Genomic DNA, 20,463 nt, shown 5'->3' on the forward strand with positions numbered 1-20,463 from the left:
CCTCGCTTCTCACCTGACTTGCCATGGGCATGGGCTGCTTTCACCAACCCTTTCTTATGTCACTCTCCAGAGTCTTTTCTTTTCTGTGTGGTCATCCCCACTGGAATGTTCTTTTTTTTCAGATGAAGTCTCACTCTGTCGCCCAGGCTGGAGAGCAATAGCACAATCTCGGCTCACTGCAACCTCTGCCTCCCAGGTTTAAGCGATTGTATTGTCTCAGCCTCTCAAGGAGCTGGGATTACAGGTGTGCACCACCATGCCCAGCTAATTTTTTGTATTTTTTAAATTTTTATTTATGTATTTATTTTTTTTTGAGATGGAATCTCACTCTGTCACCCAGGCTGGAGTACAGTGGCATGATCTTGGCTCACTGCAACCTCTGCCTCCCAGGTTCAAGAGATTCTCTTGCCTCAGCCTCCCGAGTAGCTGGAATTACATGTGCCCACCGCCATGCCCGGCTAATTTTTGTACTTTTAGTAGACACAGAGTTTCACCATGTTGGCCAGACTGGTCTTGAACTCCTGACTTCAGGTGATCCACCCACCTCATCTTCCCTAAGTGCTGGGATTACAGGCGTGAGTCACCGCATCTGGCCAATTTTTTGTATTTTTAGTAGAGACAGGGTTTCACCATGTTGGCCAGGCTGCTCTCGAACTCCTGAGTTCATGTAATCCACCCGCCTCAGCCTCCCAAAGTGCTGGAATTACAGGCGTGAGCCACTGCGCCCAGCATCCACTGGAATGCTCTAAGAGAAGAGAGGTCTCATCTTTCTTGGTCAACACAGTCTTCCTAGTGCCAAGGTAGTGCTTGATGAGCAGTAACTGCTCAATATGCAATTGTGTAGCCCCAGAGTCCACACTCAGCCCGTCTCCAGCTAAGCAGTGCCAAGACAACTATAAAAATGTACCACTGGGGCTGGGCATGGTGGCTCACACCTGCAATCCCAGCACTTTGGGAGATCAAGACAGGCAGATTGCTTCAGGCTAGGAGTTCGAGACCTGCCTGGCCAACATGGCGAAACCCCATCTCTACTAAAAATACAAAAATTGGCTGTGTGCGGTGGCTCACGCCTGTAATCCCAGGACTTTGGGTTGCCAAGGCAGGTAGATCACTTGAGGTCAGGAGTTCAAGACCAGCCTAGTCAACACGGTGAAACCCCATCTCTACTAAAAATGCAAAAATTAGCTGGGCGTGGTGGTGTGTGCCTGTAATTCCAGCTACTAGGGAGGCCGACGCAGGAGAATCGTTTGAACCCGGAAGACAGAGGTTGCAGTGAACTGAGATTGCACCACTGCACTCCAGCCTAGGCAACAGAGCCAAGACTCTGTCTCAAAAAATAAATAAATAAATAAATAAATAAACCCAGTGTTACAGAAGAAATACAAATAAAAACCACAATGAGATACCACCTCACACCCACAAACATGGCTATAATCAAAAAGGCAGACAATAACAAGTGATGACAAGGATGTGGAGAAAATGGAACCCTCGGACACTGCTGGTGCAGCCATTTTGGAAAAACAATCTTGGCTGAGCGCAGTGGCTCATGCCTATAATCTCAGCAGTTTGGGAGGCCAAGGTGGGCAGATCACCTGAGGTCAGGAGTTAAGACCAGACTGGCCAACGTGGAGAAACCCCATGCCTACTAAAGATATAAAAATTAGCCAGGCATAGTGGTGGGCGCCTGCAATTCCAGCTACTCAGGAGGCTGAAACAGGACAACTGCTTGAACCTGGGAGGCAGAGGTTGCAGTGAGCTGAGATGGCACCACTGCACTCCAGCCTGGGTGACGGCGTGAGACTCCATCTCAAAAAAACAAACAAACAAAAACAACTTGGTACTTCCTCAAATAATACATGGAGTCACCACATGGCTCAGCAACTCCACTGCTAGGTATATAGAGAATTAAAAATATATGTCTACATTGCAGAAATAGGGGTGTATAAAAAAGAAAAAAAATTTTAAAGAAAATATACGTTTACACAAAAACTTATACATGAATGCTCACAGCAGCACTATGCATAATAGCAAAAGAGTGGAAGCAACTCAAATGGCCATGAACAAATGGAAGGATAAACAAAATGCAGAACAGCCACACAATGGACTATTATTCAGCCATACGAAGGAAGGAAGTATTGGTATATATTACAACACAGAAGAACCTTGAAAACGTCATGCTAAATGAAAAAGCCAGACATAAAAGGCCACACATGGCATTATTCCATCATATGAAATGTTCAGAACAAATCCAGAGACAGAAAGATGAGTGGCTGCCAGGGGACAGGGAGTGGGAAGGTGAAGTGGTGTTTAATGGGTACACACAAGAGTTTCAGTCAGGAAAGATGCAAAAGTCCTCCCAATATTAAATAGCAGTGAGAATTGCACAATTCTATCAACATACCAAAAACAACTGAACTATACATTTAAAACTTAGAATTATATCTCAATAAAGCTATTATTTTTAAAGTAACAAGTGAACCCTCGGGTCTTAAAATTTTATGTAAACGTTTTATTAAGCTTACTTAGATTATCATAGATAGGTCGATCTACCAAGATATGTTTCATTATTTCATTATTTTAAAAGTTACACGTGAACCTGGAAGTTTAAAAATGTTATATAAATGTTCTATTAAGCTTTACTTAGATAATCATAGATAGATTGATCTACCAAGATAGGCTTTCATTATTTCCCACTCACACTATACCTTGGGTATTCGTCAAAAGCATTCTTCCTAGATCCACAACAACTAACACAGGATTCTTGAATTTGAAATCATCAGGAAATATCACCTGAGGGGCAGAAATATCCAGTCGCACGGTCCATCGTTTACTCTCCTCCTGTACGAATAAAACAGTCATTAACCACAACTGCTGAAACCCAACAGCTTTATCCATGGTGCTCAAGCGTTTCTGGAAGCTGCAGCTGGGATTATGGAGTGACTTAGTGGTCTACTGTATTACAGCCAAAAGTCTAAGACAAAAGTAGATGTAAATGCTTGAGGATCTGAGAAATTACCACAGGCAAATATCTGAACGGCGGAGAAAAAAATAGCAAATAACTAAACAGGGGGATAGTCTATACTTAAGATTTTGTTTCTAATTTACAGGGTTTAATACTTTAAAGGATTATAGAAATTATAGAATTCAAATAAACATAGAACTCTAAACATTTTTACTTATTCAGGGGCATTGGTAACCACGAACTTCCATGCCAAAACATCTTAGTGAGAAACATAAGCTTTGACACTTGAAATATAAATAACACACCAATTCATGATTTGTTCATTGTTCTTCCCTTCAACCAAAATCAGCCTCAACCGTATGTATGTGGCAAAAGCTAATTTACATTACCAAAAAGAAACCTCGTTTATGAGAATACTAATTGTCATACTTTATGTAGAAACATACATACACACACATACACACACACACACCCAAAAACAAAAAACAGGGCTAATTCTCCAACCCATACTACACACCTCATTTTACTTGGATCATTTCTGCTTCTCTGACACCTATAACTTACTCTGCACTGTCCAAAAGATGCCACACTTTTTCTCAATGTGCCACCTGCTGCTGTATTGTAGCAGTGCACCTTCATGTCACCTTAGAAACTGTGTTTTACTGGACTATTTTGATTTCTTGAGACAAGGTCTCACTCTGTCGCTCAGGCTAGAATGCACATCATAGCTCACTGCACCCTCCAGTTCCTGGGCTCAAGCAATCCTCCCGCCTCAGCTTCCTGAACAGCTGGAACTATAGGTATGTGCTACCAGGCCCAGCTAATTTTTTTTTATTTTTTGTAGAGACAAGGTCTCACTATGTTGCCCAGGCTGGTCTCAAACTCCTGAGCTCAAATGATCCTCCCACCTCAGCCTCCCAAAATGCCGGGATTACAGGCATGGGCCACCTTGCCCAGCCTACCTACTGGACTGTGAAGATATCTCTTGGCCCTCCCTATCTATGGCATCCTCTTGACAGCTGGTCATTTGGCATCACAAAGTGCCTATCATCATACCCTAAAATAGAAGCTGGGGCATCATTCCAGTTGTCTCTTCTGGTAACAGTAAGTAAAAAAGAGAAACTCTCACATGAAACATGCACAAAGTATCAGGTCTGGAAAATAGAACAAACACGAGTCTTTTTTTTTTTTTTTCTTTTTGAGATGGAGTCTCACTCTGTTGCCCAGGCTGGAGTGCAGTGGTGCAGTCTCAATCCACTGCAACCTCCGCCTCCCAGGTTCAAGTGATTCTCCTGCCTCCGCCTCCCGAGTAGCTGGGATTACAGGGACCCACCACCATGCCCAGCTAATTCTTATATTTTTAGCAGAAACAGGGTTTCACCATGTTGGCCAGGCTGGTCTCGAACTCCTGACCTCAAGTCATCTGCCCACCTCGGCCTCCCAAATTGCTGGAATCACAGATGTGAGCCACAGCACCCGGCACAAAGATGAGTCTTGAAAGTAACCTCATCCTGGTCCAAGGAGACACAGAATCTAGTCGCAGTCACTCATTGTATTAGCTAAACCCTGACTATAAAAGACACAAGATTTTATTCTCTGCTAGCTGATAAGGATTTAATATTTTCCGTTTCTTCAGTTAGCATAACTGATATAAGTAAGCCTATCTACAGTAGGTAGTGACTTGATGGAAAGAATTCCTGCCCCTTCCACAATCCCCAAGGAGTGTTTATGGATGCCCACTTACAATGAAATCACCCACTAGCAAGCGATCAAGAGTTTGCCGGATTTCTGCCTTGGTCTGCATCTTCAGCTTGTTATATTGTCTTCGGGCAGCTTCAGCCACTCTCAGCTCAAGTTCAGACTGATAACCAAAACCTGCAAGATTGGAAATACACAGGAGAGTCAGAATTTTCACGTGGCTGGGTGAACCAAAGTCCTACATCAATTCTCACCAAGAATTTCCATTAAAGTTTAAAAAAAAAAAAAAAATCAGGCTGGGCATGGCAGCTCACACTCATAATCCCAGCACTTTGGGAGGCCAAGGCAGGAGAATCACCTGAGCCCAGGAGACTGAGGCTGCAGTGAGCCAAGATCACGCCATTGCAATCCAGCCTGGCGTGACAGAGCAAGACCCTGTCTCAAGAAAAAAAAAAAAAAATCAGTAACAACAGTTTCTTGCTCCAGTATGACCTGGCATAACACAGGGTAACAGGAATGAGACAAAAATGGGTAGCAGACAGCCATGGGGGAGAGGAGGCAAGCAAGAGAAGCGTACCTAAGCTACTAGAATTTCTTAAGCCATTTTCTAAAATATTCCAAACTACTATATTTCCAAATTGTTAAAAAGCACTGAAAGAGAAAATGGAATTTCAAAGGAAGTGCCTTCTATGTTCTTTGTTTTTTCTTCTTCTTCCTCTAAAACAAAGTCCCGCTCTGTCTCCTAGGCTGGAGTGCAGTGGCGTGATCTTGCCTCACTGCAACCTCCACCTCCCAGGTTCAAGCGATTCTCCTGCCTCAGACTCCCAAGTAGCTGGGATTACAGGTGCCCGCCACCACACCCAACTAATTTTTGTATTTTTAGTAGAGACAGGGTTTCACCATGTTGGCCAGGCTGGTCTTAAACTCCTGACCTCTAGTGATCCGTCTGCCTCAGCCTCCCAAAGTGGTGAGATTACAGGCGTGAATCACCACACCCAGCCTTTCTATATTCTTTTTTTTTAAGACAGGGTCTTGCTGTGTTGCCCAGGCTGGAGTGCAGTGGTGTAATCATAGCTCACTGTAGCCTTGAACTCCCAGGCTCAAGCAATCCTTCTGCTTCAGCCTCCCGAGTAGCTGGGGCTACAGGCACGCACCACCATGCCTGATTAATTTTTTTTAATTATTTTTAGTAGAGATGAGGTCTCCCTATGTTGCCCAGGCTAGTCTCAAACTCCTGGGCTCAAGCAATCCCCCAGCCTCAACCTCTCAAAGTTCTAGGATTACAGGTATGAGCCATTGTGCCTGGCCACCTTCTATATTCTATCAGTGACAGAGCAATGAAGTCACAGCATTTATGGCTACTGTTTTTATGAAAAGACTAAAAAACTAGTCTAAAAACTAAAACAGCTTCATTGTAATAAAGGGGGAAGGGACATTTAAGAAAATACTATTGTTTTATAAATCTCCCTGTCCATAAAAGTACTTTTTCTGCACCTACTGTTTCAAATCTTTTTGGGGAACAAAGGGAGGCATAAATAAATCAATGATGACATTTAGAACTTTGCAGTATTTAATGCTGCACAAAGGATGTCAAAGAGACCACTGATCCTGTCATCTAGAAGGAAATTCTTGAACATTCCTGCTCAGTTCACTGGTCTAAAATATCCCGGGTAGCCAAGGAAACCACTGTCCTAGTGAAATAAAAGTACGGAGATCATCGCTTTTCAGTTCCAAGATGCAGATTTCCAGTTACAATGCTGGCTGAAAATACAGCCCTGTGAAATCAATATCATGAAACTATTTTATGCCTGTAGTACTTTCATCTATTTTTGTAAGAATGTTTTGTAATTGAGAAACCTAAAAGAGATGATGAACTCCCTCACCCCATACTATTTTATTGCCTTTCAATCACTCTTGGTAATATTTTAAGATAGGTACTGATTCAAAGGTAGTGGCTTTCAAAAAGTACAACTGCTATTCTTTGGTGCCATTATTCAGAATGACAGTATGACATAAAAATGGGAAAAAAAGAGAGAAATGAAAAGTATGACTAAATGCATGCTAAGTGGAGGCAAACAAAGAGAAAATATTTAAGAATATAGATTTATCTTGGAAAAGACTGTCCACAAACTTCTACCCTGATTTAGTAACAGGACAGGGCAACCCAACTGACTTACTCTACAGACCTTTTTTGTTGCTATCAGAGCATCAGAATAACCCTTGTCCAGAACACCAGAAATAACAATAAAGATGTTTTTAAAAAGGAAGATCAAACAAAAAAGTTAACCTGAGGTATGAACCTTTCCCTTGTAGAAAAAGTCTGCTACTTTTTTAATGGCCTGCGGATTGTATATGATGTTCAAGGGCCTTGTGCTGACATTGAGTCGCCTCTCAAAGTGGCTGTGTGCCGGATTTCTCTCATACAGCATCTCAAAAACTGGGTCATCTGGGTCTGCAGCTAAAGGAAAGAATAGGAATAAGAACATGGAACAAAGCAAAAACGGTAACTTTATTCTTAATAGACTTGTGAGAAATTCTGGAAAAACAGACATTTTCTAAATTATTTACCAATTAGTTCACATTTATGCCTATCTTTAAAATAGAAAGCCTAATCAGGATTAACTGTTTAATTTTCCACAGGAATTACGTAGACTGGCCTGTTGTACTAGCTCCCATATCATGGAAACCAAGGACCTGAAGGCCCTGCAAGGTTGCCCAGTTAGCTTCAGGTTCGCATCTCCACTGAGAGAGGACCAGGCTGTCTCCAAGTCAAACCCAGGTGCACACAGCAAATCACTGTGCACAAAACAGAAAACATTCCCTCTTTTACTACTGATCAAAGACTACTGATCTGGTTTTTGCTGGAAAACCCCCCAAAAAGAATTTTTAAATTATTAAAAAAAAAAAAAAAAAAGGTCAGGCATGGTGGCTCATACTTGTAATCCCAGCCAAGGAGTTCAAGACCATCCTGGACAACACGGCAAATCCCCATCTCTACTAAATATACTAAAATTATCTGGACATGGTACCACACGCCTGTAATCCCGGCTAGGGCATGAGAATAGCTTGAACCTGGGAGGCAGAGGTTGCAGTGAGCCAAGTACACGCTACTGCACTCCAGCCTGGGCGACAGAGTGAGGCCCTGTCTTAAAGAAAAATTAATTTAAAAAATTTAAAAATTAAAAAAAAAAAGTAGGACAAATTACCTGGGTAATGATCACTTCTGTCTGCAGATGTAGTCTGTACACCAAAAGATTGTGAGACTCTGCCAACTTCTTTTTGCTTTAAACAAACACACAAAAATGCATAGACGTCAGGGTGAGAGGAGAGTAAATTCACTAAACAAATCATCTTACCCTCTAGCAACACACTCCCTTAGCACAATCAAATCAAAACCCACTTTACCTCAGATTGAGCACTTGCAGAATTGTTTCGTTTTCTGCCCTTTTCCCAATCTAGTGAGACCACATCTTTTCCTTTGTACTGATAATATGCTACTTCGCACTCAGCACATTTAATGAACACTTGCTAAATGAAAATTAAACATGTCTAACTTTTCAAACTTTAAGTCTGCCTTCCCACCCTCTCCACAACCTTCCCCCAACCACAGTAAAACTATGGACAGAATAAGGGGTTAACTATTCAACCATGTGGACAGTTTGTTGCCAACGTAAGATCAAAGATCTTATCGTTAATAATGTATATTTTGAAAATTATATATATATATATAGAAAACTTGAGATGTTTCTGTTTTGGGACCCTAGCAAGATGAGATTTCATGTCAGTGACTAAGGGTCAGAAGGCATGAAAATGACTGTTAGATACAGAAGAAACCCAAACACTGAAATGCAGAAAATAGTGGTCTTATAGCATTTTCTTCCAAATCAGAGCAAAATAGACTATGGTGGCTACAACACAGGAGTGCAAGAAGGCATAGCCATAAATCTCACCAACATTTTCTCTTTAACAAATTCAAGAAACTTCTCTAATCCCAGCACATCAGTCTCAAGATCATCAAATGTCAGAATGAATCAGGTATCATTCGCCTAAAACAGATTACAATTTACTAACACTTTAGATACATTCATTATCCCACTGTTATACATACTGGATTAGGGAAGACTAGAAGAGGAAACATAGTTCCTTCTGTAGCCAGGTCTCGAAGAAACAGTCCACCCAACCGGACTGAAAGCAACGAGGAATTTCTTCGAGGAAGAGACTCTGCTAGAAGTTTTACATCTATAAAACGTAAGTAAAATAGTTGATACAATGCTTATGAGAGCCTAATGTGTTTTTAAAAGTATTAGATATTCTATTTCACAGAGGATTATTAGAGATGATGAACTATTTTTCCTTGAAATTAAACAAACAAACAAAAAAACCCCATCTATCTATAGGCACATATTGGAGACATCACGGATTTGGTTCCAGACCACTGCAATAAAGTAAGGATCACAATAAAGCGAGTCACACAAATTTTTTGGTTTCCCAGTGCACAGAAAAGTGATGTTGACACTATACAGTAGTCTGAGTGTGCAATAGCATTATGCCTGAAACTACAATACAGATACCTTAATTTTAAAATATTGTATTGCTAGAAAGTACTAACAATCCTCTGAGTCTTCAGCGAGTTGTAATCTTCTTGCTGGTGGAAGGTCTTGCCTACATGTCGATGCCTGCTGACTGATCAGGGTGTGGTTGCTGAAGTGTTGGGGTTACTGTGGTGATTTCTTAAAATAAGACAACAACGAAGTTTGCTGCATCAACTGACTCTTCCTTTCACAGAAGATTTCTCTGTAGCAGGTGATGCTGTTTGATAAAGCATGTGTTTAACCACAGTAGAACTTCTTTCAAAACCATAGTCAATCCTCTCAAACCCTGCCATTAGCAACTAAGTTTATTTAGCATCCTAAAAACTTCGTTGTCGTTTCCTTTTTTTATTGTGTTTTCTTTTTTGAGACAGGGTCTCGCTTTGTCACCCAGGCTGGAGTGCAGTGGTGCAATCATAGCTCACTATAACTTCAGAGTCCTGAGCTCAAGGGATCCTCCTACCTCCCAAGTAGCTAGGACTATAGGTGTATGCCACCACGACCAACTAATTTTTTTTTTTTTTAGTAGAGATAGGGTCTTGCTGTGTTGCCCAGGCTGGTCATGAACTCCTGGCCTGAAATGATCCTCCTGCCTTGGCCTCCCAAAGTGCTGGGATTACAGGCATGAGCCACCATACCCAGCCTTTGGTTGTCATTTCAACAGCGTTCACTGTATCTTCACCAGGAGTAGATTCCATCTCAAGAAACCACCTTCTTTGCTTATCCGTAAGAAATAACTCTTCATCCATTCAAGTTTGATAATGAGATTACAGCAATTCAGTCACATTTTCAGGTTCCACTTCTAATTCTAGTTCTCTTGCTACCTACCCTACATTTGCAGTTACTTCCTCCACTTAAGTCTCGAAGCCCTCAAAGTTATCCAAGAGGGTTGATTTCTTCCAAACGCCTGTTAATGTTGGTATTTTTACCTCCTTCCATGAATTACAAATGTTCTTCATGGCATCTAGAATGGTGAATCCTTTCCCGAAGCTTCTCTATATACTTTCCTCACGTCCATCAGAGGAATCACTATTTATGGCAGCTACAGCCTATGACATGTATTTCTTAAATAATAAAAGTTGAGGCTGAAGCGGGAGGATCGTCTGAAGCCAGGAGTTTGAGACTACCCTGGCCAACAAAGTGAGAGCTCATCTCTGAATAAATTAAGTAATTAATTAAAGAAACAAACAAACTTGAAAGTTGAAATTACTCCTGGATCCATGGGCTGCAGAATGGATGCTGTGTTAGCAGGCATGAAAACACCACCAATTTCTTTATACTTCTCCCAGCAGAGGTCTTGGGTGACTGGATGCATTATCCACAAGCAGTAATATTTTGAAAGGAATCTTTTTTTCTGAGCAGTAGGTCTCAATAGCAGCCTTAAAATCTTCAGTAAACCATGCTGTAAACAGATGTGCTGTCATCATCCAAGCTCTGTTGCTCCATTGATAGAACACAAGCAGAGGAGATTGAGCATAATTCTTAAGGGCCCTGGGATTTTCAGAAAGGTAAATCAGCAACTTAAAGTCACCAGCTGCACTGGCCCCTAACAAGAGAGTCAGCCTGTCCTTTGAAGCTTTGAAGCCAGGCATTGACTTCTCTTCTCTAGCTATGAAAAGTACTAGATGGCATCTTCTTCCAATAGCAGGTTTTTTCATCTACAATGAAAATCTGTCATTTAGTATAGCAAGGATCTTAGCTGGATCTTCTGGATAACTTGCTGCAGCTTCCCCATCAGCACTGGCTGCTTCGCCTTGCACTTTCATGTTATAGAGATGGCTTCTTTCCTTCAAATTCATGAACCAACCTCTGCGAGCTTCAAACTCTTTTTTTTTTGAGACAGAGTCTCGCGCTGCCGCCCAGGCTGGAGTGCAGTGGCCAGATCTCAGCTCACTGCAAGCTCCGCCTCCCGGGTTCACGCCATTCTCCTGCCTCAGCCTCCCGAGTAGCTGGGACTACAGGCGCCCGCCACGTCGTCCAGCTAGTTTTTTGTATTTTTAGTAGAGACGGGGTTTCACCATGTTAGCCAGGATGGTCTCGATCTCCTGACCTCGTGATCTGCCCGTCTAGGGCTCCCAAAGTGCTGGGATTACAGGCTTGAGCCACCGCGCCCGGCCGCTTCAAACTCTTCTTCTGCAGTTTCCTCTCCTCTCTCAGCCTTCCCAGAACTGAAATGAGTTAAGGCCTTGCTGTGCTTTAGGCTTTGGCTTAAGGGAAGGCTGTGGCTGCTTTGATCTTCTATCCAGACCATTCAAACTTTCTTCATTGCAGCAGTAAGGCTGTTTTGCTTTCTGATCATTCATGTGTTTGCTGAAGTAGCACTTTTATTAATAATTTCCTTCAAGAACTTTTCCTTTGCATTCACAACTTGGCTAACTGTTTGGCACAAGTGGCCTAGCTTTTGGCCTATCTCAGCTTTCGACATGTCTTCCTCACTAAGCTTAATCACATTTAGCTTTTGATTTAAAGTGAGAGATGTGCACGTTTAGCTTCTGATTTAAAATGAGAGACATGTGACTCTTCCTTTCACCTGAACATTTAGAAGCCATTGTAGGTTTATTAATTAGCCAAATTTCAACAATGTGTCTCAGGTAATAGGGAGGCCCGAGGAGAGGAAAAGAGACAAGGAAATGGCCAGTCGGTGAAGCAGTTGGAACACACAGTATTTACAGTTACCATCTTCGATGGGCATGGTTCATGGAACTCCAAAACAAATAAAATAATAACATTACAAATCAGATCACCATAACATAATAATCATGGAAAAGTTTGAAATATTGGGCAAATTACCAAAATGTGACACAGAGACACAAAGTGAGCACATGCTGTTGGAAAAATGGCACCTGTAGACTTGCTCATTTTCAAATCTTCAATTTGTAAAAAATGCAGTGTCTGTGAAGTGCAGTCAGGCAAAGTGCAATAAAATGAAGTGTGCCTGTATCTATCCAGCTATCTAAACATACAAAGACCGTTAGAAGTTTCCCAGAAGAATGAATTTTAAATAGCGCCTTTTCAATTCAGTTCAAGTAATCTGCTAGTTAATTCTAAGTTTATGACAGCTCAATTTTCTATAGTATGAAGTCAAACAAACTGGCTTTTAAAAAAAAAAATCATTTGTCCTTCTTCAACTACTGAGGAATCTCAAATAAGTTACTGTTTTATGGACTGAAATAAAAATATTTGTGAGATGTCCAAACCAACATCTGCATATTTATACACCTTTAATTCAAAGTCACAAAAAGAAGGCAAATAATGTCCAGTCCATCCTCATTATTCACAGATTCCATATTTGCACATTTGCTTACTTGCTAAAATTTGTAACCCCAAAATTAATCCTCACGGCACTGTCAGTCATTCAGACACTCCCAGAGCAGAAAAAAATTCAAGCCGCCGATGTGCACATCCCCACCTGAGTTCAAACAAGGCAACGCTCTGCCTCCTCGTTTCAGCTCTCACACTGTGAACAAACATCCTTCCCATGGTCTTCTATTTAGAGCCACGTTTTTCATGCTTCTGTGCTTTTTGCTTGCGGTTTCACTGTTTAAAACAATCCCCCAGTGCTAAAGTGCTGTCTAGTGGTCCTGAGTGCAAGAAGACTGATGTACATTACAAAAATAATATGAGGTCAGGCGCGGTGGCTCACGCCTGTAATCCTAACACTTTGGAAGGCTGAGGCGGGCAGATCACAGGGTCAGGAGATCAAGACCATCCTGGCTAACACAGTGAAACCCCATCTCTACTAAAAATACAAAAATAAGTAGCCAGGAGTGGTGGTGGGCGCCTGTAGTCCCAGCTACTTGGGAGGTTGAGGCAGGAGAATGGCGTGAACCCAGGAGGCGGAGCTTGCAGTGAGTTGAGACTGCGCCACAGCACTCCAGCCTGGGCGACAAAGCGAGACTCCGTCTCAAAAAAAAAAAAAAAAGAATATTAGAGAAACTTCATTCAGGCATGAGTCATAGCGCTATAGGCCATGAGTTCAATGTTAATAAATCAATAACACAATGCTCCTTGACTTAGGATGGAGTTATGATAAACCCGCCATAAGCTGAAAATATCATAAGTCAGCTGAGCACAATGGCTCATGCCTGTAATCCCAGCAGTTCGGGAACCCGAGGAGGGTGGATTGCTTGAGGTCAGGAGTTCAAGACCAGCCTGGCCAACATGGCGAAACCCTGACTCCACTAAAAACACAAAAATTAGCTGGGCATGGTGGCGCGCACCTGTACTCCCAGCTATTCAGGAGGCTGAGGCAGGAAAATCACTTGAACCCAAGAGGCAGAGGTTGCAGTAACCAGAGATCACGCCACTGCACTCCAGCCTAGGCGACAGAGCAAGACTCTGTCAAGAAAGAAAGGAGAGGAGAGGAGAGGAGAGGAGAGGAGAGGAGAGGAGAGGAGAGGAGAGGAGAGGAGGAAGGAAGGAAGGAAGGAAGGAAGGAAGGAAGGAAGGAAGGAAGGAAGGAAGGAAGGAAGGAAGGAAGGAAGGAAGGAAGGAAATATCATAAGTCAAAAATGCATTTCATACACCTAATCTACTGGACATCACAGCTTGGCCTAGCCCACCTTAAAAGTGCTCAGAACACTTACATTAGCCTACAGGTAGGCAAAATCATCTAGCAACACAGTCCACTGTAGACTATTAGCTGCTTACCTCATGATCGCATGGCTGACTGGGAGCTGTGGCTCACTGTTGCTGCCAAGCATCTTCAGAGAATATCACACTACCTACCTCTAGCCCAGGAAAAGATCAAAATTCAAAATCCGAAGTATGACTTCTATTGAATGTGTAGCACTTTTGTGCCACTTGTAAACTCAAAAAATCCAAAGTCAAAGTATCCTAAGTCAAGGACTATCTGTATACCTATATTAAATGTCTTTAAATACAGACACACATTTTAAAAGTAAGGTTAGGTACTGATCAGTTGATGAATGTTATGACCAGAGGTTCACATGAACCTAACCCAGCAGTTCCCCTTAAGAGCAATGGTTCCACATTGGGTAATACAGTTTTCGCACTGACTTTCTAGACTATCACTGCAGTGAATAATGAGAATCGCCTGGACATTGGCCCACAGAGAGACAACAGTGGCAAGTAGTTTCTTAGGGGCAGTGTACCTGAAAACTCCAGTTGCATGAAAGCACTTTCATTCATTTGAGGAGTTCCTTGCTCCTTGTGTAACAGAGTCACTGTACCTCGCTGCAACTGCAAATTCAGTTTGGCAAAGACATGATCTCGCTTCGTATATGTGTTCATACACGAGGCATCTGCAGTGGGGTCAAAAAACTCCTCGGTGCCTAAATGGTAAGGGAGAAAAGACTGTAAGAAAAAACATGGAAGAATAAAAAAGCACCAGCAAGCAGACTGATCACAGTTATGATGATGTTAGTTTAACTATTTTTCCCTGTGTTAAGGAAGAACTCCAAAGTCATGGGTGACTGTTTTATAGTATTTCCTAATGTAAAACAACCCTAATTGTTTTTTAAGGGATCTTATCAACTTATTATCAAATCAGGAAGGATAAGATTCATGATACGGGATGGTACAAAGCAGTGCTGCCCAGTATGGTGAAATGGTCCACATCTGTGATGTCCAGGACAGTGGCCACTAACCACATGTGGCTACCAAGCGCTGGGAGCACACGTGGCTAATGCGCTAGTGCAATTAAGAAATTAAAGTTTTACTTGTATTCAATTTGAATTAAATTTTAGTAGCCATTTGTGCCTATGGCTAGATATCGGACACTGCAGGTTTAAGAGAGGCTCTAGACTGGTATTCAAATTTCAGAGTTTAAAATTGTTGAACTTGTTCAAATTTAGCTCTTTTACAACCTCTGCCTCTCAGCTCTATCTGAAACTGCATTAATATGTACACTTGGTCATGGAGTTACAAATGGAGTATCTCCCAAAATATTCTTCTCTTAGCCTCTATGAACATAAACTGTTTTCCAAATATCTCCTTTTGTTAAATTTGAAAAATACCACAAGCTGTTGCACAAATAACAGACCAATTTGTTTGAATCAAGTGAAGGCCAGCTCCCACCGTACCCAGGATCTCTTCGGGAATCCACTGCTCCTGTTGCTCTGCTGACAGTCCCTCAACCACATTCCCTTCTGGGGTTTGCTGCCCGTACCAGCCACCCCATCCAGGAAACCAGGACTGAAGATACTGCAGCATCCCACTGCCTCCACCAGATTCTGGGTCTCCCGGAGAGGCTCCTGGAGAATCAAACTGAGGCTCCCGCAGACTCTGTGTCAATCACAAAGGAACACAGATGAGTACTCAAAGATAAAAGCAAGCTGTGACATGCTGCTGTTTCCCCCACAGGAGCATAAGCACATCAAAACTGCAGCACTCGGGGTGTGCTGGGTCTGAACAAATCCTCTTGTAGAGGATTTCTTACCTCTGCTAGTTCTTCTTGTTTGTGAAATCGATCATGAACCAGTTCACGCAAAATCTTCAATTCCTCAAAGCTCTGTTCCTCTTCAATCCGACACATTTCCTCCTGTTTGGGTGAAAACAAAAGCAAATAAACAAAAACACAAACGTTGTACATCCAGAGACACTGGACACCCTCACAAGCCACTAAAAGTACAGCACAGGAAACTCTCTGGTCCCCTGCATTTCCACTGAAGGCCAAGAAACAAGATAAACAGTTCCATGATTGCTGTTTCTGGCTTAAGCAGCTTTCCATATAATCCAGTAGATGTTATTTGGTCTTAAAAACATCACTAACAATTCTCCAGAAATTGAGCTCTATGAAAGAAGGGGGAAAAAAAAATCACTAACAAGTTTCATGATATCTGAGATGAATGGTGAATGGAGAGGGAATGAAGAAGAGCAGTACTCAGTTTTAAGAGTCATTAAAGCGTATGGACTGTTGCAGCACCCACATTTTGAACAGCACTGACCCCATTTACAAAGGGCTTCCACATGTATTAGCTCAGAGGAGCAGTAAGCAGCCTAGTTATCGCTCTTCCTGAAACCCAGGACCAAGTTTCCACAGGAAGTGTGCAGGCTCCAGCTCTTTTACAATTCATGTAGGAAATTAGCAAGAACGTGGTCATTTTCACTTGTTTCACACTAGTTAGGAAAGAACCATGATACCCAGCTACATTTTTTAAAAGCAGAATTAGCTGTCCTGAACTGCTTCTTACACCGTAACATTAAGAAAAAAGGAGATTTTACGTGTTTACTTGCTCATCTCAGTTGTAAATGAGATTTTCTCTCCCTCTGTGTCTTTGCCTGTGTCTTTAAGACAATCATGCAAGGGCTGGGCACAGTGGCTCAGGTCTGTAATCCCAGCACTTTGGGAGGTCAAAGCGGGCAAACCGCTTGAGCCCAGGAGTTCCAGATCAGCCTGGGCAGCATAGCAAAACCCTGTCTCTATAAAAGATACAAAACAGTCGGGTATGGTGACGCGCAACTACTCAGGAGGCTGAGGTGGGAGGATCCCTTCAGCCAAGGAGGCTGAGGTTGCAGTGAGCCAAGACTGCACCACTGAACTCCAGCAAGGATGACAGAAGGAGATCCTGTCTCAGAAGAAAAAAGGGTAGGCTGGGGGCGGTGGAGGCTGAGGCAGGCGGATCACTTAAGCTCATGAGTTCAAGACCAGCCTGGGCAGAAGGGTGAAACCCCATCTCCACAAAAAATAAAAAATTAGACAGTTGTGATGCGGGTCTATAGCCCCAGCTACTTGAGAGGCTGAGGTGGGAGAATGGCTTGAGCCCAGGGGGCAGAGGTTGCAGTGAGCATGATCACGCCACTGTATTCCAGCCTAGACAATAGAGCCAGACCTTATCTCAAAAAAAATTTTAAAAAAGGAAAGAAAAGAGAAAAGAAAATCATCCACAATGTCTGGTTTATTTTATCTTTCTCATAAGGTTCCTGCGTCAGTAACCATGTCTGACACTGATGATAAAAGCATTAGCAAAGTGAGTGGGCCACCACCTCAGGGTGCTGGCAGGAGAGGCACCAACCACTAGGGATTCAGCATTGCCCTCAGTGACCACACAGCAGGAGCTGAAGGGAAAAGTACTCCTTTGTGCTTGGAAGAGTCTACTAAACCAATGGTTAGTTAAGGGGCAGTACCTGAGCCAAAATCCTGGAAACAGTCTAAGCTGCTACTGCAAAAATTGATGCTCACAAAACTGAAACAAAACAAGCAGCAAAGCAATCCCCAACACCTTCCCCCGAGAGAGCAGGCAGACAGCTAGAGAAGGGGTGGGGTCCCATGCCAGGGCTCCGGGAGGGGGCATTCTAAGGGCCTTTAACCCTGCTATTAACTAAACCATGAGCTTGCCTTCACCACGTACTTCACCCTTTTCTGCCTAGCCTCTACCACATAAATAGCCAAGCTCAATCAAGTCCCCTGCGATTATAGAAAACAGAGGCCAAGGTTCACAGAGATTACAGACTTTGAAGTAAAGAATTAGGACTCGGATCAGGCTTTGAAGAGAGGCGGGTGACTGCATGAAACAGTCTCTCGGGCTGGGGGGCAGGCGTGTGGGCACAAAGTCATAGCAGGACCACGGTGTCTTTTCTTCCTCCTATCCCGTGGCCAGGCTCTCCTCGGGCAGCGGAGTGTGGAAGATGCTCCTGGCTTTGTTCTCACCCTACTAAGACCAATTCTATCCTGTAAAATTTCGCCACTTTGGCATGGGACTTTATTACTTCACAGATCCCATTTTCTTTAGTCTTTGAGAGAATATTCTTACCTTGTGAATAAGACAAGAAACACAAGACCACGGTGCACTTACCTTGTCATCTGTGGACAGCAGGCCTCCTTTTAACTTGTTGAAATACTTGTCAGTGTAAGATACAGCATCGCGAGCACGGTGCAACATGAAGTCCCAGGTGCAGCGTTTCCTCTGCTCTCTGATCTCATGTAAGTTAGCATTCAAAGCAAAATACCACCATTCTCGGCAGCTGAAATAGTCCATAACAAGGTAATCACTTCTTACAACAAAAGCAACGAAAAGGCTACCAATCCAGGACAATCCACATAACCCCACTCCTCTCCTGACACATCTTTTCTCTTGTCAGCCACCAGTTTATATATTAAGCTCATCTTAATATTAAACCCACTAGGTGGAGAAGGCAAATCTGCCAAAGAACTTCAAATAATAGATCCCAAATGTATATATCAATAACATAGTTCTCAATTGGTTTGAATTTTAATATCCGTCCCCTCCACTGACAGAATATCGAAGGCTGACTGTAAGGTAAATACCGTCTTAAGATAATTACCAAGGATGTGACTACTAAAGATTTTTAATTGAATACTTCTAACTAAAGACATGGAACTACGTAGGATCTTTAAAAAGTTTTATTATATCACGCTGGTCAAGTTTATCACTGCAACATGAAAATAGGATTCAGTTTTGCTATGGTGGCTGCAAAGAGTGCTATGTAAATGTTGACCAAACAACCTGGGAGAAAAAACACAGGGAAGTAGGTTCAAAGAATATTTAAAGTATTTTAATACACACCAGATCCCACCAGAGCAACATCAGCCTACTTGCTAAATGAGACTGAGAGGATCCTCTGAATTTTACTACACTCAGTCTAACAGTAAGCTGATGACACCAAATAAATATACAGAAAGAATATCAACAATGATAAACAACAGGAATGGCATTCCAAGGACCAGAAAAAATCAATTGTACTTTTATCTCCAAACAAGGGTAAAGGACAATGAGGCGTATTTCTGATCTATGCACATAATAAGAATAGACTTCCAAATGTATTTCATGACCACACTGAGAAGCCCTTACTTCTTAGATATCGCCACTTTGGGTTTCCACCTTCGGAACTTCACCTGCCTCTCCTTTCGTTCCAGCTCCTTGAGGAATTCCATGATTTGCCGGTATTGCAGCTTTTTATTAGAGGTTAAGAGATACTAGGTTAGAATTGGTTTGTTTCTTTTACTCAGTTAAGACCTATATCTAACAAGAACAATTCACATTAGTTGATCCACTGAATTGAAACCCAGTGCAAACTGAAACACCAAAATATCAGCATCAAGTGGCATGTTTCTCTGAACACCGACAGTTAAGCCTATGCATTGCCGTATCGCTTGCATTTTTTGTTCAGCTCTTAAAAATATCAAAACAAAATCAGCCTCCTTTCCAATCCATACCACCAACTAATTAAAAAAAAAAAAAATTACCTGAGATCAACCCATTTTAACTATGTAACAGATAGTGAGTTTTATACCTAACACAATTTTGGTCTGGAGGGAAATGGTCTCAGGTGAACTTTCCTTCCTGGTGAGGATACATTAATATCAAGACTTTCACCGCAGTCACCAGTGTGACAGTAAGTAGATGCCACTGAGAAGGGCGGGCATACCTGAGAGAGTTTCAAGGGAATGGTCTCCAGCTGAATATCACAATCAATACGGGGACTGTGCCGAGACCGCAGGGGCTTCTTGGAGCAGTTTCTCTTCAAAAGAGCAGACGCAAACACAGGCTCCAGGACGTAGTGATGGCTGCGACTCTCCATGCTCCTGGCCATGGCCTCCTGTGTGTCACAAGAACACCTGCTCTGCTCAGAATGGCTTTCCGTCTAGGAGTCACTCTTTTACAACGTTGGGGTTTTATGAGAAACAGTAGAGCACAGTCACAGGCTGTGTCACAGCAGCAAATGTTTTTGTCTGTTTTGTTTTTATTCATTTTTATTCTTTTTATATGAGGACAGGATGCCACTATATTGCCCGGTCTGGTCTTGAACCCCCAGGCTCAAGTGATCCTCCCGCCTCCCAAAGTGCTGGGATTACAGGCATGAGTCACCGGGCCTGGCCAACAGCAAATGTTTTCAGGATCAAGTAACATGTTGGTATGTTATCTAATCAACGGTGTATTGTATCGAAATCCAAAAACACTATAAAACTGGGTTATAAAACTCTCTAGTATTTTAAATTTTTTATTTATATTTCTTTTTTTTTTTTTTTTTTTTGAGACGAGTCTTGCTGTGTTGCCAGGCTGGAGTGCAGTGATGCAATCTCAGCCCACTGCAACCTCTGACTCCCTGGTTCAAGCGATTTTCCTGCTTCCGCCTCTCAAGTAGCTGAGATTATAGGCACGTACCACCATGCCCAGCTAATTTTTATATTTTTAGCACAGACAGGGTTTCACCATGTTGGGCAGGATAGTCTCGATCTCCTGACCTCATGATCCGCCCACCTTGGCCTCCCAAAGTGCTGGGATTACAGGT

At 42.4% G+C, this 20,463-nt stretch overlaps 1 protein-coding gene across 2 annotated transcripts in view; it reads right to left on the minus strand.

Annotated features, from left to right (window-relative positions):
* The window catches only part of VPS13D (vacuolar protein sorting 13 homolog D), a 283,937-nt gene that overhangs the window by 236,111 nt on the left and 27,363 nt on the right, over positions 1–20,463 (minus strand). For both annotated transcript variants that reach the window (XM_023192002.1, XM_023192003.2), the window contains 11 exons: positions 19,600–19,770; positions 19,023–19,123; positions 18,006–18,174; positions 15,650–15,751; positions 15,294–15,495; positions 14,364–14,543; positions 8,769–8,899; positions 7,867–7,942; positions 6,948–7,118; positions 4,707–4,837; positions 2,706–2,838 (listed from right to left, as the gene is read on the minus strand). In XM_023192002.1, coding sequence (XP_023047770.1) covers positions 2,706–2,838; positions 4,707–4,837; positions 6,948–7,118; positions 7,867–7,942; positions 8,769–8,899; positions 14,364–14,543; positions 15,294–15,495; positions 15,650–15,751; positions 18,006–18,174; positions 19,023–19,123; positions 19,600–19,770 — 1,567 coding nt within the window. The remainder of the gene's footprint in view (positions 1–2,705; positions 2,839–4,706; positions 4,838–6,947; positions 7,119–7,866; positions 7,943–8,768; positions 8,900–14,363; positions 14,544–15,293; positions 15,496–15,649; positions 15,752–18,005; positions 18,175–19,022; positions 19,124–19,599; positions 19,771–20,463) is intronic.

This window comes from Piliocolobus tephrosceles, chromosome 1 (genome assembly GCF_002776525.5).
Source record: "Piliocolobus tephrosceles isolate RC106 chromosome 1, ASM277652v3, whole genome shotgun sequence".
In the NCBI taxonomy this organism is placed as follows: Eukaryota; Metazoa; Chordata; class Mammalia; order Primates; family Cercopithecidae; genus Piliocolobus; species Piliocolobus tephrosceles.